Source organism: Olea europaea, unplaced genomic scaffold (genome assembly GCF_002742605.1).
Source record: "Olea europaea var. sylvestris unplaced genomic scaffold, O_europaea_v1 scaffold601, whole genome shotgun sequence".
Lineage (NCBI taxonomy): Eukaryota > Viridiplantae > Streptophyta > Magnoliopsida > Lamiales > Oleaceae > Olea > Olea europaea.
In genome coordinates, this window is record NW_019264357.1 from 338,652 (window position 1) to 356,846 (window position 18,195).

The following is an 18,195-nucleotide window of genomic DNA, read 5'->3' on the forward strand; positions in this document are numbered from 1 at the left end:
GGGACAACTTTCGGCTATACAATTAGCGAAAGGATGAAAATGGGGGGAGCCAACATTTATTGCCCAATTGTCGATTGCTACCAAAGTCACTACTAATGATGATGTGTTGATGGTTGCTATTACAAAAGTCCTTGAGGAAAATAAGGACGTTATGCCCATAGAGTTACCAAAGAAACTTTCACTTAGGAGGAAAGTGGATCATCGCATCGAGTTGAAACCTGGTAAAACCTCTGGTGATGGCACCCTATCGAATGGTACCCTCAAAGTTGGAGGAACTTTGGAAACAACTAACGGAGTTAGTTCAAATGAGAACGACTAGACCGTCCAAAACACCCTACGGTGCCCCGGTATTATTTCAAAAAAAGTCGGATGGGAAGTTGCGGATGCGCGTAGATTACAGGGCACTAAACAAGGTGATGGTGAAAAACAAATGTCCCATTGCATTGATTGTAGATTTATTTGATCGGCTTAGTAGTGCAAAATTCTATACAAAGGTTGATTTGCAAAAAGGTTATTTCGAATTGCGGAAGGAGATGAGCCCAAAACTACATACATTACTTAATATAGTTCTTATGAATGGCTTGTCATGCTGTTTGGTTTAACAAATACTATGGCCACATTTTGCACTTTGATGAACAATATATTTTATCCTTACTTGGATAAGTTCGTGGTGGTTTATCTTAACGACATTGTCATTTATAGCAACACATTGGAGGAACATGTTGTGCACTTGAAAACTATCTTCCAAGTGTTGTGGGAAAATGAATTGTTCATAAAAAAAGGAGAAATGTTTATTTGCTAAAGAAGAAGTTAATTTCTTGGGGCATATCATCGAACATGGTCTGCTGCTCATGGCAGAGCCAAAGTTAAAGCAATCAATGAGTGGGAACCGCCACAAATGTGATGGAATTGCTGTCTTTCCTTGGGATGGTGGATTACTCCTAACGTTTCATTCAAGGCTACTCGTCTAGAACGGCCCCATTGATGGACTTGCTCAAAAAGTCCCAAGAGTGGGATTGGTCTGTAAAATTTCGAAGGGCCTTTGATGATTTAAAGGCGACGGTCATGGCTGAGCCGATGATGGCATTGCTGAATTTCAACAATAGCTTTGAAGTACAAATGGATGCATCAGATTTTGCCATTGGAGGTGTGCTTATGCAAGAAGGCCATCCCATTGCCTTTCAGAGCTGCAAGTTGAATGTCACAGAGCGGTGCTACACAATGCACAAAAAAATGACGACCATTGTACATTGCATACGAGTATGGCATCATTATCTTTTAGGTTCCCATTTGGTGATCAAAACGAATAATGTGGCTACAAGTTACTTCCAATCATTAAAGAGGTTAAGTCCAAAGCAAGCTCGTTGGCTAGACTTCTTAGCGAAGTTAGATTATGTAATGGAATTTAAGCCTAGACAGGTGAACGTGGTGGTAGATCCATTTAGACAGAAGGCAGGACTTGCAGCAATCAGCTAAGCCAAAGGTACTTTGTTGGGGAAAATTAAACGAGGATTAGAACATGATCCAATGGAAAGGATGTTAATGCAGGCTGTCCGAGAGGGCAAGACAAGGAGATTTTGGGTTGAAAACGGGTTGCTATACACCATTAACAACGGGTATTTGTGTCTAATTAAAATAATTTACAATGTGACGTGATTAGGGAATGCCATGACACCAAGTGGGTAGGACATCCAAGGATAGTCCGAACATTGGCTTTGATTAAACGTGCATATTATTGGCCACAAATGGGAGATCAAGTGGTTATGTATGTCTGAACATGTCTTGTGTGTCACAAGACAAAGTAGAGAACAGGTTAACGATGGGACTTGTTGATCCTCTTCCTGTTCCAGATTAAAGACGGGACGTGGTTTCCATGGATTTCATTAGTGCCTTGCTAAAGTCCAAAGCGTTCGGATCAATAATTGTTGTTGTTGATTGGTTTTCAAAGTATGCTACTTTCATTCCAGCCCCTAAGGATTACACTGTAGAAAAAATGGTAGGTTACTTTTTCAAACATATTATGAAGTGGGGTTGCCCAAGAATATTGTAAGTGATCGAGATCCCCGCTTTACAGGAAAGTTGTAAACGGAGTTGTTTAAACTCCTTAGATCGAATTTGCACTTTTCTAGCAATTTTCACCCATAGATGGACGAGCGGACAGAATGGGTGAATGTATTGTTGGAATGTTATCTTCGACACTTCGCTAGTGCTAATCAGCGAGATTAGGCAAAGTTGTTGCAAAAAAAAAAAAAAAAATGAATCCACAGGACATAGCCCATTTGAGCTTGCAATGGGGCAACAAACCATAAATGCCCCATACCTTACCTATGTTTGGTAATGCAAGCCAAAGTCCAGGAGCAACAAAAATGGCTAAGTTATGGGAAGATCGCGCGAACTTAGCTAGATCTTGCTTGGAAAAAGCCTAGAAGCGCGTGAAGAAATGAGCCGATGTAAAATGGAGACCATTGGAGTTCAACTTTGGAGATCAAGTACTTGTTAAAGTGTTGCCCCAACAATTCAAAGCCTAACTAGAAGTCCACAAAGGCTTGGTTAGAAAGTAGGAGGGTCCGTTTCCCGTCATGGCTAAGGTTGGAATAGTTTTTTATCAGCTAGATCTCCCAAGCACTTTGAAGTTCCTCCTGATTTTTCGTGTAAGCATGTTGAAGCCATATAGGCCGGATTTGAAAGATTTGTGGAGAAAAAAATCACAACGGACACTCCCATTGTCACAAAATCTTTTGAGAAAGATGTTGAATCAATTTTGGCGAATCAGGTGGTGAGCGAAGGGGTGTTTTACCTTTCACCCAATATTTAGTCAAATGGAAGGGGTTGCCCAAGTCCAAAGCTACTTGGGAGAATGAGGGAGACTTATGGCAGTTTGAGCTCGAGCTTTGGCACTACATGGCCACGAGGGCATCGCCAGATTCAGTGTGAGGGTGACTTACGTCCTCCAGGTCGAGGTCGATCCATCCCGGCACCGGTCGCAAAATAGCGCAGGCAGGGTGCTTTCAGCAGGATGTAACTGCTCATGGTAGGGAACGCGGACAAACTGTACAAATAGACGCAGGCAAACTACGCAGGCTAGGGATGTAGGCAAATTGTGTTGATAAAATGCAGGCTGGGGACACAGCTAGCTTTGCCAGCACAGAAATAATGTTTCTCTAAGTTGAAAATCACCATTTTGGGGAGGAGAAATACAATGGACTATGGCCAGATGTTTTAGGACAAGTGGGCATTTTGTATCACTTGTCCACTTGTGACACTTGTAAGATAATGCTAAGGAAGAAGTAAAGTTCAATTTGGCTACTATGAAAGTGATTTGTCCATTTGCATGTGAATTGTAGAGATTTGTCACTTGATCCCAACTAACATGGGGTTGGAAAGGGACATGCAACTTGGGGAGACTATGTTGGCAGAACGCAGGCTGGGGATGCAGGCAGCTTTGCCAGCACAAAAATAATGTTTCTCTAAATTGAAAACCACCATTTTGGGGAGGAGAAATACAATGGACTGTGGTCAGATGTTTTGGGAACGCAAGTGAGCAACCTGTGCCACTTGTCCACTTGCAATATAATGTCAAAAAAGAAGTAAAGTTCAATTTGGCTACTATGAAAGTGACTTATCTATTTGCATGTGAATTGTATAGATTTATCACTTAGTGCCAACTAACATGGGGTTAGAAAAGAACATACAGCTTGCACTTAAAAGTATAAAAAAATCACCACTTGATCAAATGAGGTTAATGCAACTTGTAATTAATGAGAATCATTGGATCAAAATTAATCTTGGCCATTGATTCCAAGACAATTTTGCAAGATTTTGCCTATAAATAGAGATATAGTCTCATTTGTAAAAATATGGAGTAAAGTTTAGTTGAATACTTGAGAAAAATTGTAAAGTTTTTATTTCATTTATATACAAAGAGAGTTCACCCAAACTTACTTATTTTCTTTATATTTTCTACTTCAAATATTCTACTCAAAGTTGTTATAATTTAACCCCTTTAGTTAAATTATTTGTGAGCATTGAAATGTTGACTTAACGTTTTCTCGTGAGAGACGAAAATTGTGAAATGTTAAAATCACATGGTTCTAGATATTCGGGTGTAACAAAACTAGGTCTGTGACACGTGGCTCGCATTGATTTGGTGATGATTTCCAATTAATTTGTTCTAATCAAAGATCTCTTTTTGGCCAGCCCAGGTTCAGCAAAACACCATCCAACCCAACCTTATATATTGAAAACCGTTAATCTGATGACAAATTTAATAATTAATTTTAAATATACATTTTATTAAATTTAAAGAGAATGCAATATATTACTTATTGAAAAGAAATCCGTGACTATGAAAATTATGTCAGATTCACAAATATTTGACTTGTTAATTAAATTATAAAGAGAAAGAATGGTTTTTAAGAGACAAATATATTAATACTAATGGTATATCGTCGATTTAAAATTTAAAAAAAAAAAAATCTTGTCGTGAAAGAAATTGCAGATTTCATATAAATAGACTTATTTAACGTGTCTAAACAAAAAGAATTATATGCAAAGAATACAGTTGGTTTTGTGTGTGCATATATTATTAATAGATATTTTTACATTAATCGGAATCGATATAAAAAATTAAACAATGACTTGAAACTCATAAGTTGCATTGTAAAGTTATTAGTAAATACTGTTGAGATGAGAAGTTCATACATTTCTCTGTTTAAAATTACTTTCTTATCTCTAAAATCTATTTTTATTTTCGAAGAAAAAAAAAATCAAACCTTAGACTATAAATATATTTAGGTCATTCATTCGGACTCTTCTTTGACAATGTAATTGATTTATCTTTATTATCCAAGGAAATTGATTTCTCAACTTGCTCTAGTGCCAAAGACTAATGACTTGTTAACCGGTTCTTGGTCGATGAAGTAGAGAAATTGTACACGCTTCTATGAAAAGGTAGATTGAAAATTTTACAACAGATAGTAAACATGATTTTACGAGACACTAATAAATATTTTGTAAAAGAAGGTCGAGAGGAGACCCATAAGGTTTCGGTTGGATGGATATTTAACGACGAATTGTTCTCAAAGCTTCAGCATATTCCCATGGAACCATGCAATAAACACAGTTTCCATAAGAACCGAAGTAACTAAAGCCCGTAGACTTTGTAAATTGAGTGCATAAATATCCATTTAGCCAAACATAACTATTGCTATCAGATTTTAGTCCAATTCTTGGAAGCAATGAAATGATGGGATCAATTGGTTAGGACATGTAATATAAGTACATTAAACTTGAAACTTTAAACATAATTATGCAACTCGGATTTTCAAATCGAACTTTCTATTGGATCTTCCATGTACTTATTGAAAAGAAATCCGTGACTATGAAAATTATGTCAGATTCACAAATATTTGACTTGTTAATTAAATTATAAAGAGAAATAATTGTTTTTAAGAGACAAATATATTAATACTAATGGTATATCGTCGATTTAAAATTTAAAAAAAAAATCTTGTCGTGAAAGAAATTGCAGATTTCATATAAATAGACTTATTTAACGTGTTTAAACAAAAAGAATTATATGCAAAGAATACAGTTGGTTTTGTGTGTGCATATATTATTAATAGATATTTTTACATTAATCGGAATCGATATAAAAAATTAAACAATGACTTGAAACTCATAAGTTGCATTGTAAAGTTATTAGTAAATATGCCCTTGCATACAAAGTATGTTGGTCGAACTATGGAGCTTCGAATACAAAAATCATAAATACAATTGGTAGTGATTTCTCTTAGTTTTCAAAGTACGCGGCGATTATCATCTAGTATGAAGTTTATACGCAGTTGAGAAGAGAATTACAATAATATGTATCCATTGTAAAGTTATTAGTAAATACTGTTGAGATGAGAAGTTCATACATTTCTCTGTTTAAAATTACTTTCTTATCTCTAAAATCTTTTTTTATTTTCGAAGAAAAAAAAAAAATTCAAACCTTAGACTATAAATATATTTAGGTCATTCATTCGGACTCTTCTTTGACAATGTAATTGATTTATATTTATTATCCAAGGAAATTGATTTCTCAACTTGCTCTAGTGCCAAAGACTAATGACTTGTTAACCGGTTCTTGGTCGATGAAGTAGAGAAATTGTACACGTTTCTATGAAAAGGTAGATTGAAAATTTTACAACAGATAGTAAACATGATTCACGAGACACTAAAAAATATTTTGTAAAAGTCGGTCGAGAGGAGACCCATAAGGTTTCGGTTGGATGGATATTTAATGACGACTTGTTCTCAAAGCTTCAGCATATTCCCATGGAACCATGCAATAAACTAAAGCCCGTAGACTTTGTAAATTGAGTGCATAAATATCCATTTAGCCAAACATAACTATTGCTATCAGATTTTAGTCCAATTCTTGGAAGCAATGAAATGATGGGATCAATTGGTTAGGACATGTAATGTAAGTACATTAAACTTGAAACTTGAAACTTAAAACATAATTATGCAACTCGGATTTTCAAATCGAACTTTTCTATTGGATCTTCCATAACTCCAATTCTAATAATTTCGCTTTCCTTCAAGAAATGCACGAAACATTTTACCAAAGAAAGAGGCAAATACGTGCGCCAGATCAAAGTCTAGTACGAAATGTAGTTGAAACTGCATATTCCCTGCCGTCTGCACCCAAACAAACATTCAAAAGTTTACTCCGACTTCCATAGTTATATCCATTTCGCATTATCAATTCGAGGAAACAACGAAATTTATGATGTAAAATATCATCAAGGTACTCTAATGAAAATCGAGACATGTTCTGTTAGAGAAGGAAATTCGGAGAAGAATTCATCCTACGTGTTTCACAATGCCCTTGCATACAAAGTATGTTGGTCGAACTATGGAGCTTCGAATACAAAAATCATAAATACAATTGGTAGTGATTTCTCTTATTTTTCAAAGTACGTGGCGATTCTCATCTAGTATGAAGTTTATACGCAGTTGAGAAGAGAATAACAATAATATGTATCTCTTAGCAGCAGCCACAAGCTTCATAGCCTCAGTGATTTTCTGTGTGTTCTTGACAGAATCAATTCGGCCCCGAAGATCACGAAGACTACATTGAATTGGGGTGGCTGCTGATGATCTAGAAGGGCTGGAAGTGTTTGAATTATGGCTAGGAAGTGGTAAAGGGCTGAGGAAGGAGCGAGACGAGAGAGAAGAGGCGTCGGAGAGAGAAGGTTTCGAGGACACCAACATTGTCAGATTTGAACAAGACATGGTTTCTGGACCTTGTTGGAGCTCTGCAAAAAGGTGGTTATGGAGGAATGGAGAAGAAGAAGAGTTTGTTTTAGAAGCTTTTGGTTTGAACCTTATCTCTATAATGTATGGATGTTGGTTTTTGTCGGTGAATTGTATTGGTGATGAAGAGAGGGAAAGAATGAGAGGTGGAGGGAGAGAAGGATATAGACTGTTTGGATTAGGTTTTAGGATAAGAATTTGAACGTTGGAGATTGCAGTTGTGAAACAACTACAAATTGCAAAGATATTTTGACCCCTTGATTACATTATTTCAGACATATAATCTTCTGACGAAGATATCATGTGGCCATGGGTGGATGAGGGTTACATGGACTCTCTTCTTTTTCCATTTTTAAAAAAAGTTATTTCTTATCTTAATTACTCTTGGAATATTCGGCAATCCATTCATGATTCGCAACACTGTTTTCGGTTACTTCAGTTGTACTTTTGACCATGTTTGACCGTGCGTTAAAATAGCTTAAAAGCTACTTTTTTAAAAAACATTACTCCTTTTTCGGTTAGGCAAGTAAGCTTCCTTCATATAATCACTCAATGTCTTTGACCCTTATGGCAAGATAAGATTAAATTTAAACAAAAATTCATGCTTAAACTGCAATCGTTCCCATGCTCTTCATCTTTAAAAACTATAGTAAGAAACCTAGTAACAGAATATGCCAAACAAAATAATGTTACATGGCTGACTGCAAAATCGTCTTTCAAACTATCAAAAAAAAAAAAGTGATTTTTAGAGGGGGGGAAAGAAGCCAAATATGTATTACCGATAAATGTCAAGATCCCATATGTTTTCCAACGATCAATTATGCCACTGTGAGAACAGAATTTCAAATTTTGATAGCCAAAGCAGGACATTAGAAACACTTCAGTGTATCGAATATATAACAGACAAGGGCTAAATTAAGGGGTAATGGATGAACAAAATAATTAAAAACAAAAAAGAAGCTATGTCTGCACTTTAATTAGAACTGCATACATTTCACCTCTGAATTAACAAAAAGCTAACCACACCTTCCAATTGTTTGATTAGAAGCATATGATATGAGAAGCAAAGGAAAATATACAATTCCAGTGATTTTGTGTTTTCTATAAGATGCATATACAAAGCTAAAATCTATCCATAACTTTATCAAACTCAGTTGAAGTTTCTTTAATAAGTGGACTCACAACAGCTTTATATGTTTCATCATCAGGAATTACTCCAGCGAGCACCATAAAATCGTGCATTTTAATGACCTCCTCGGAACTGCTCTTGTTGCTTAAGTTTGCCAGAAGTGCAGTGTATGTCACAAAATCCGGATTCAAGTCCTGGGCAACCATTGCTTTCACAACTTTCTTGGCCTGTTGAAATAACCTAAATTTGCACAGAAAGCTTATCAAAATATTACAAGTGACCGTGTTCGCCAAGATTCCTTCCTTTCTCATATTCACAAATAAATGAGAAGCCTCTTCAAACTTCCCCGTACTGCAATATCCATTAAACATTGTATTAAAAGTTACAACATCATATATATTTGTCCTCTTCATTGCATCTACCAAAGATCTTGCTACATCCACGCGTTCTTCTTTGCATAAACCATTTACAACGGAATTGTAAATTACCAAGTTTGGATTCTTTTCCATCTTAACCATGTCCATGTAAACCTCGACTGCACTTTTTGTATCGCCTACCTTGCAATACCCATCAATCATGGTGCCATACGTAACCAGGTCAGGCATTATACCTCGAATAAACATACTGCAGAGAAGTTGTTTAGCTCCTGTCATGTTCTTGTTCTTGCAAAGATAATTGATGAGAATGTTGTGAGAGAAGGGCTCTTCCACAAGGTTATTTTCTATATTCCGGTTGTGAAATTTCAAAGCTTCATTGATGTGCCCGCTCCTGCATAATCCTTTTGCAAGAATAGAGTGTGTAAATTGATCGGAGGATATGCATCTTTTAATCATGTCTGACAATACTGAGGAAGCTCCATTCATATCTCCTTCCACATATAGCCAGTGGATGATTGTATTATAAACCACTGAATTGGGTATCAAGCCACTTTCAACCATATTATCACAAAGCCTAAATGCCTGCTCCAAACACTCGCTTCTGGAATACCCATCAACCAGTGTCGCGAAAGTCCTTTCATTAGGCTCAATTCCCATTTTAATCATTTCATTCATAATTTCTTCAGCAGTTTCTGGCTTACCCAACTTGCAATACCCATTAATAAGACAGTTATATGTAACTACATTAGGCTTGAAGATGCCATTTGATATAATTTCCATCTTCTTAACCAGTTCAAGAGCTAAATCAAGATCACCCATCCTGCAAACTCCATCTATAAGCATGTTAAAACTAACAACATTGGGCACAATCCCGCATTTCAACATCCTATAGAAAACAGAGAATCCTTCAGACAATTTATAGCCCTTACAAAGAGCATTTATAAGCAAATTGAAAGTATTCACATTCTCATAATATCCATACGAAATCATTTCCTTATACACCATCCAAAACCTGACAGTCTCATCTATCTTCAGAAGATGGTTCAAAAAATTGTTCCATGCATAAATAGAAACCCGAAAACCTTGTATTCTCAACTTTTTCATCACATCATAAGCACCTTCCGTATCCCCAATTTGGGTACATGCCCTCACTAACGCATCATATACGGCAGAACTTGAAAAATTTGCATCAGAACTATTAACCAATGCTTCCAAAATCTCCGAAGGTGAATACCCTTTTGATATCATCAATTCATTCATCAAACCCAATGCTTCATCATATCGTTTATACTTCACCATCACACAAATCAGCGTACAAGAAGACTCCAACGAATCCAAGACACTTTTGCACCCTCCAACTCTGGTGTAAAGCTCTAAAACTAGCAGTGGAGAGCTCTGGAACTCGCAAAAAATGCGAGAAACCATAGAATTTGTGAGAGCTGGAGATACTTGGTCCAAAAACTTCCATTTCTTTTGCCTTATATTAACACAAATAGCCTTGAAGATAATATCTTCAGTACTTGGGCTAGTTAATTGCTTACACAAATGAAAACCTCTGATGAAAAAATGGATACCTTTTGATGGAAGCAAGGCTAAAAACATAGAATGGAGAAACCCCAATCATAACATGACCAATTCTATCTGGAAAAAAATGGGGAACAAGATGAATTAAGAAAAGGAAAAGTAGGTGTCACCAAGAAACAAATTAGCAGACAATAATAACCAAATTGATTATAAAATAAATATAAGCTAAGAAACAATTCAGGTATTCAATTTATCCCAGAAAAAGACACAACCTATAATTTCTAGGTTTCGTTTGTTCAAATTAATGCCTTAGAAAAAAACACGACTAAACGAAACAACAGCATAAAACGAATATTACAATGAACAAATGTATTAAGACATTCATAACCCAAGAGATAAAATGGAAATATTCACTGGATTAGATTACCTATTTTGGGTTTTGTTGAGGGAAAAGGTTGGAAATAAACACAAAATAGAAAGAGCCGGCGGCCAGGGTTTAAGCGGAGGTAATTAGTGGAAGATTGGCCGGCCATCTTTCCAATATGGCCTTTGACCATTTAAAAAAAAAATGAAGCAAAAATGTTTAGGCTAATTATGCCCTTGTTTGAGTTCCATTTTAGATGAGAAAATGAATTTCCATCTAAAATGAATTTCTAAATAGTGTATTGATGGGAAATATGTGATTAAAAAATAAGAAATTTTTTTTCATTTACGTATAATATTATTTTATTGAAAAATGTGTGATTGAAATGGTGTCAAATCACTGTGGAAAAATATATTTTGGTGGAAAAATGGGGCTCCAATAAAGGCTATATTACTACTACAAATTTTAATTACTACACCACATTATAATCACACCTTAATTAAAAATATATTTTTAATGACTATTCTACATTAAATTTACAATTATACTCCTAATTCAAACAAAAAAAAAAAATAATAATAATAAAATATTTTTGTGTACTTATCACCATTTATTTATTTATTTTGACTAATAAAATAGCCAGAGATGTTATAATACCAACGTAAAATCAATTTCTGACCAAAATTTTATGTTTTAAGAAACAAAATAGATTGAAAGTTAGATGAAAGAGCATTAACTAATCCACAACAAATACCACCACCCAAAGTTTTGATTTTGGAAACACTTTTAAGCGGAAATTAAGAAATTTTATAGACAACAACCTTATAATTTTATGGATAAAAATGTTATAATAACGAATAGGTTTTCTTTTCACGAAGCCGATTGTTATTCGTTTAGGACTTCAATCATAGAGTTTAATCATAAAAATTAGAGTAGTAAAGTGGTATTGGACCAAGAATGGTATCGTAGCTAATTTAACTTTAAAAAAGTCATAGCAGGGTCAATCCAATGAAACATCATGGTTTTCACCTATTACGTTAACAATTTAAGAAATGTCCTATAAGAACTTAGGATAAAAATTACAATTTGGATTTACATCAAATTGTCAACAAAACGGAACAATTTCTACAAAACTGCAACATTTAAATCAAGGAGAATTAACGTTAAAAATCTCACGCGTAGCGATATCAGTACCAATCATCTCTTTGAATGTCTCTATTCGAGCTTTATACATACTCTCCCATTCACAAGCAATTTCATCTCTATATTTCTACCAATTATAGGTCACGAGTGGAATTGGACAATTAGGCTTCAAGTTGACCTGTACAAGTGATAGATATGGTCAATTAATTAAAATAAAAAACCTGAACAAAGTGATTGTCATTCAGAAAACCCAGTGATATAATCTTATGATTTAATGGTAGAGGTTGAGAGTGCAATTGTAGAAATGTCAAACATTGTATAGGAGATAGGACGACAAGTACGACACCATAACGAGATGTTATCAAATGGCCCATGTCAGGCATTGTCATCCATTGATCATACGGGGCACCAATATTAAAGTAATCCATAATACATAACAACTCCTTCACCCTTTCAATGTTGCCATATAGTTTTACATAGGCATCATAATTACATTTCATTTCAGTAATAAGATCACGTCTAATACATAACCAAGCCTCCTCTCCTAATCCAAGGGAACTAGCCACTGCCCTATAATCACAATGACCATCAGACTTAACATCAACAATGTTAAATATACAATCTTTGACTCTATCATGGAAAAAAGTTATGTAAGGGTATAAATTACTCATACGTGATCGCCTAACTTTAAGTTTATCCGTCTTCGGAACTTTGACGGAACTGTCGGTGGTACGAAAATGATTATCGTTACTTGAGTGAACAATTTCAAAATATGAAGGAGCCCTTTTAGTTGAAGTATCAACTTTTGATGAAGGTCGGCCCTTGGTTTTAACTTTCTTAGCAAGCGGTACTAGAGAATTAGTGGAGGGTTCATACATTTCTCGTATTTTCATTTTAAGAAGTACTTTACCTGTGTCCTCGCATTCGCCAAACAATCTTTGAATGTTCTCTAATTCAACTTCAATATTCAATTTGGAAAAAGTATAATTTAATGGAACCAAAATATCTAATTTTCTCCAATGAGGTTGAATAGCTGACAATGGAATAGGACGACCTGTAATTATGTATTTTGAATTTTCACATGCACATGGCAAACAATGTGTTGATCTAAGAGTGCGATGACAAGCATTTTTGTCAAAACCAATATGTTCTGCTTCATTTGACTATCTTGATATACGATCCATTGCATTCTTGGACACAAAACCACTCAGCTCCCTAAATAGACTACGTTTGAAGGTATGTTGAACTAAGTTTATGCTTCATTCAAACGAAGCTTTTATCTCACTAAATTGCAATTCCAATTGGTGATGCATAACTTTCCATGAAGTTTCAAAATCGCCTTGTGATTATCCAAGGTGTTTCTTCGACTAAGAATGTGCACTCTCAACTCTGCGAATAATATAAATATACTTTACTTAATTAGATATACTTTGTAAGTACAATCCATTCTAAGCACGCATGAAAAGGCATGCAAGAAATCGACGGACGTCGAATGAGCAAAGAAAAGGTCTCTAACTTCATCCGTTCTTTCATGAGACCTATGCCACTCGATATAAATGTGTTCTTTTAACTTGCTCATTAATTATTGCATTTGTGTTTTTCCTTCCTTCTCAATCAATCTATGTCTTGCACATGCATTGCAAATAGTCCTCATTGTGCTAACATTATTTGGATCCCGTTCTTTCAAAGCCATCAATATGTTCCTAGGTTTTACCATACTTTTTGATATATAGATCAAAATCTGCTCCTCTTCATTAGTTAATCTTTGTACGCAAGGACGTCTTTCTGAATGTTGTGTCGGTGGATGATTATGTAGTCTACACGATACCTTTAACATCCAATCGTCCTCAGTCAGCAACTTCACACCATTTAGATCAAACAGGCATTCACACTTATGTGTTCCAATAGACCTCTTTCGTTTTGGTTCACAATCTGAATGATGTTTACCTTTTTTTATATTTTCCACTACGCTCACATCCATAGCTTATACGTGGCTTGCGTCCATAACCATCATGCTCGGAATGTATTATAACAATAACCAAACCTAGTTCCTTCCCAACCATACGAACCCAATTACATAATGACTTTCGACTATGGAATACCTACACAATCAATATTAAAAAACTATAACTAAAAAATTTGCAACAAGAGTTGAATGAATACATAAATTTAATATTCAATTTATTCATACTTAGTTAATAGTAATGTATTGGGTATAATCGTATATATTGAAGTCGTCATCATTTTCCTGACATTTAGAACAAATAGAAGTAAATTATGATAAGTTATTAAAAATTAAATTTATGACAGGCCTAAAAATAAATACAATATAATAATAAAACTTCTTGTTGATTAAGAACAACTTTCGAAAATTCAAATGAAATTGTAGTGTCAATCGCTACATCCATTTGTGCTAAACTAAATATCACAATCCAGTTAGAAAATAAGTCTACTCAACAATTATGTTGACAAACAATAATGCATGCACACGAAAATTCATAAACGTAATATACAAAAGAAAAATGTCCTGCGTACAGAAAAGTTTATGAAAACTGACTGACTTCACACACAAGTCAACGAAAACACCTTATTTAACCAAAAAAAAATCATAAACCTATTTTAATAAGTAATGGTGCGTAAATTCATAAACCACAACAAATGCATGCGTGCAGTTCGTGGAATTCCAGTGTGTTATATATATATATATATATATATATAGCCGGAAAAACTTTGGCAAGAGATGTTGGGGGAAAAGAAAGAATGAAATTAGATTTTATATTTGTGGTGTAACAATAATTTATTTAATTAAAAAGTATATTAAAAGCCTAATTATGTAATTTTACTTAAGGATATTTTAGTAAATAAGAAAATTGTGGTGTACTTAGTAAAATTTGTAGTGGTAATATAATTACCCAAATGTTTAAAACCTTAAAAATCAATTAAGTCCCATTTATACCCTCCAAAGTACAAAAAAAAAAAAATACACTGTTCATTTGATTAGAATCCAAATGCCGAAAAAAGGAGAGAAACCGATGCTCAGACGCCGATCAAAAGCCAAGAAATAAGAGTATTTCTGGAAAGTTTCTTGAAACCATTGTGGACAATTAATTTTTCAAATAAACCATACTTATTCTCAAATTTATTAAACAATATATGCAAAAAATGATAGTATATAATCCTTGTATGCATAAAAAGCGAATTGTGACTTGTTTCAGTGGCGGAGATAGTCGAAAATGGCAATCTCCACCATTTTCCAACCACCTACGATAAAGCAGACGACAATGACGTCACTATCTAAATCCAGAGGGCCCCAGACGACCTGGCTCAGCGTGCCCAGATGCTGGGCCTATGAGCCCAACCATTTTTTTAAATTTAAGATTGAATTTAATTGTTTATAAAAATTTCATGAATTATGTAAATTGTTTATTTAAGTGAAATAATTTTTTTATTTCATTTTATTTAAAATATAAATAATTTAAATAATGAAATAAACAATTTAAATAAACATAATAAACAATTAAATATTAAATAAGAAATTAAAATAAATAAATATTTAATATAAATAATTAAATGAAGTAATTAAATATTAATTAAAAAATTAAAATAAGTAATTAAATAAATAATTAAATATTAAACAAACAATATACATAACCCATTAAAATAATTAATGAAATATTTAAATAAAAAATAAATTAAATATTAAATAAATAATTTAATAAATCAATATTAAATTTAATTTTTTATTTAAATATTTAAGTAATTATTTTAATTGTTTATGTATATTATTTGTTTAATATATAATTATTTATTTTATACTTTATTTGTTTATTTAAATATTTCATGAATTATGTTAATTATTTATGTATATTTTTTATTTAAGTAAATAATAAATAACTAATTGAAATAATAAACTAATTGAAATAAATATTAATAAAAAAATTAAAATAATTAATTGAAATAATAAATAACTAATTGAAATAAATTCAATAAAGAAGTAAATTAAATATTAATTAAGCAATAAAAATAATTAATTAACATAAACAAAAAATAAATATAAATAATTAAAAAATAGTTCAAATAAGTAATTAAATATCAAATAAACAATTCAAACAAACAATTGAAATAAATAATTAGCATTTATATGTTAATAAATAATTTAAATGAACAATAAATATAAAAAATAAAAAATAAGTAATTAAATATTAAATAAATAATTACTATTTAAGTATTAAATAAATAATTTAAATGAGCCAAAAATATAAAGAATAAAAATAAATAATTAAATATTAAATAAACAATTGAAATAGATAATTAACATTTAAAATAAACAATAAAACATTCAACTAACAATTAAAATAAATATTGAATAAACAACTAAAAAATTTAAAATAAATAATTTAAATACACATTTAAATATTGAATAAATAATTTAAATAAGTAAATAAACAATTTAAATAAATAATTAACAATTAAATATTCAATAAACAATTTAAATAACTAAATAAACAATTTAATTTTCAATCATTATGATTTATCCATTGTTTCTTACACAAGGTCCTAACATTTTAAAATTTACAGGAGCCGCCATGAGACAAATTCTCGACAAAGTTACATCGACCTGTAACTCTGCCAGCTTCGCATTAGTCCACGTCTATCTTGCTTACGATAGCAACTCTGACACAGTTATGAGACGCATTTAGTGAATGCAACGATATGTCTGACAAGTTGAAGTTGGGGATGATGTTTATACTGGAGAGCATACTGAGATGTCATCACACAAAAAAGTCGATCGACATCTTTTATTTGGAGGTTGTTGATGACATTGACACATAAAACAACTATCCATGGGAATAGAGTTGATGTTTATCAGCTCTCCTCGATGATCCTGAGGTACGTATTATTCATTTGTGATTTATGTTATACGTCATTTCGAAAATCTCGATGCATGGTGATTAATTCGATGAAATGTTAATATGTCAGCTTGAAATACTTACTGAGTTGACACCGTTGATCGAGGTGAAAAGTTAAGAGTCATATCCGAAGAGATGTGGTCGGCAGGCGATGGGTCCCAGACAGTGACAAAGAGGGTGGCGGAGATGGTGATAGGGAAGGTGGCGGTAGAGGGGTAAGGATGTACACAGATGTTTCATTAGAATTGTTATGGATGTGAGTGGGGATGGGAGAGGTGCAGATGGAGGGAACGAAATAATTGTAAGAGTTATATTTATAAAATAATTGTATAGATTTTTATTTATGAAATAATTGTATATGTTGTAAAATTTATTTAAATAAGGTAATGAAATATTAAATACATAATATACACAACCAATTAAGATAATTTATAAATGAAATATCTAAATAAGAAATTAAATTAAATATTAATTTTTTATTCAATTAAGTGATTAAATAAATAATTAAACAAAGTAATTAAATATTAAATATACCCCCAACTTGACAGATAATGTCGCGAGTTTGAATGACGTGGTAATTATGCCGGAGAGAGTAATGGAACTGACACCCTATAAAAAACATGTTATTGACGTGCCAGAGCAGATAGTTAGCGAGAGGACTAGATTGCCGTCATAATATATTGTTTCTCCATACACGATCGAGGTGAAGAAGAGAACATTCATCTACGGTACGTTGTCCAACCTCTTTAGTGAAATTGACCCGGGGCGATTGTGGAGTATTCACATTGAAGTACATTGAATTTTTGGCATCGAACATAGCGTAGAGCTGATAAACCAAACACACATTTAAATGTAAGCATTTTTTTTTAAATGTAAGCGTTCTTTTATGTACATTGTGATCCGTAGTAGTAATAATTTAAAATGCAAGCTTTTTTTTAAAAACGTTTGTAATACTTTAGTTTTATGTAATTGTATAATAAATAATTAATTACTATTAATTACATATATGGCACGCTATAAATAAAGAAAAATGAGAAAATCAGTAACTTATTATAAATAGGGAATACATACGATTTAAGTAGATATTACATATCCATTGTGTTAATTTTCATGTACTTAATAACACACTATAAATAGAGAAAAATGAGGAAATCAATAAAACATTATAAATAGATAGTACATTTGATTTAAATAGATATTACACATCCGTTGGATAGAGAGTAACATATTATAATCGAGAACTTCCCATTCGACTTCATTTGGTAGAGGAAATATAATTTTAGTATTCTTGAATAATGTTCGATGTCTTGAAAATATGACTTTACCCAATGTTTGATTCTCATCTCTGTTAAATATTCCCATTCACCGTGTGATTTATGTTCTAATTAAATATTAAATAAATAATATACATAACCAATTAAGATAATTAATTAATGAAATATTTAA

General features: G+C 32.8%; 2 protein-coding genes across 2 annotated transcripts; both read right to left on the bottom strand.

Annotated features, from left to right (window-relative positions):
• Positions 1-8,244: 8,244 nt before the first annotated feature.
• LOC111389578 (pentatricopeptide repeat-containing protein At1g11710, mitochondrial) lies at positions 8,245-10,875 on the bottom strand. The gene is made up of 2 exons (XM_023014503.1): positions 10,760-10,875; positions 8,245-10,449 (listed from the first exon to the last, which is right to left on the bottom strand). The coding sequence occupies exon 2, from the start codon at positions 10,408-10,410 to the stop codon at positions 8,425-8,427; it is 1,986 nt and encodes a 661-aa protein (XP_022870271.1). The 5' UTR covers positions 10,411-10,449; positions 10,760-10,875; the 3' UTR covers positions 8,245-8,424.
• Positions 10,876-13,421: 2,546 nt separating this feature from the next.
• LOC111389601 lies at positions 13,422-16,599 on the bottom strand. Its single transcript, XM_023014528.1, has 4 exons — positions 16,504-16,599; positions 15,105-15,185; positions 13,815-13,941; positions 13,422-13,771 (listed from the first exon to the last, which is right to left on the bottom strand). Exons 1-4 carry the CDS (start codon positions 16,597-16,599, stop codon positions 13,422-13,424), a joined length of 654 nt encoding a protein of 217 aa, XP_022870296.1.
• Between the last annotated feature and the right edge of the window lie 1,596 nt (positions 16,600-18,195).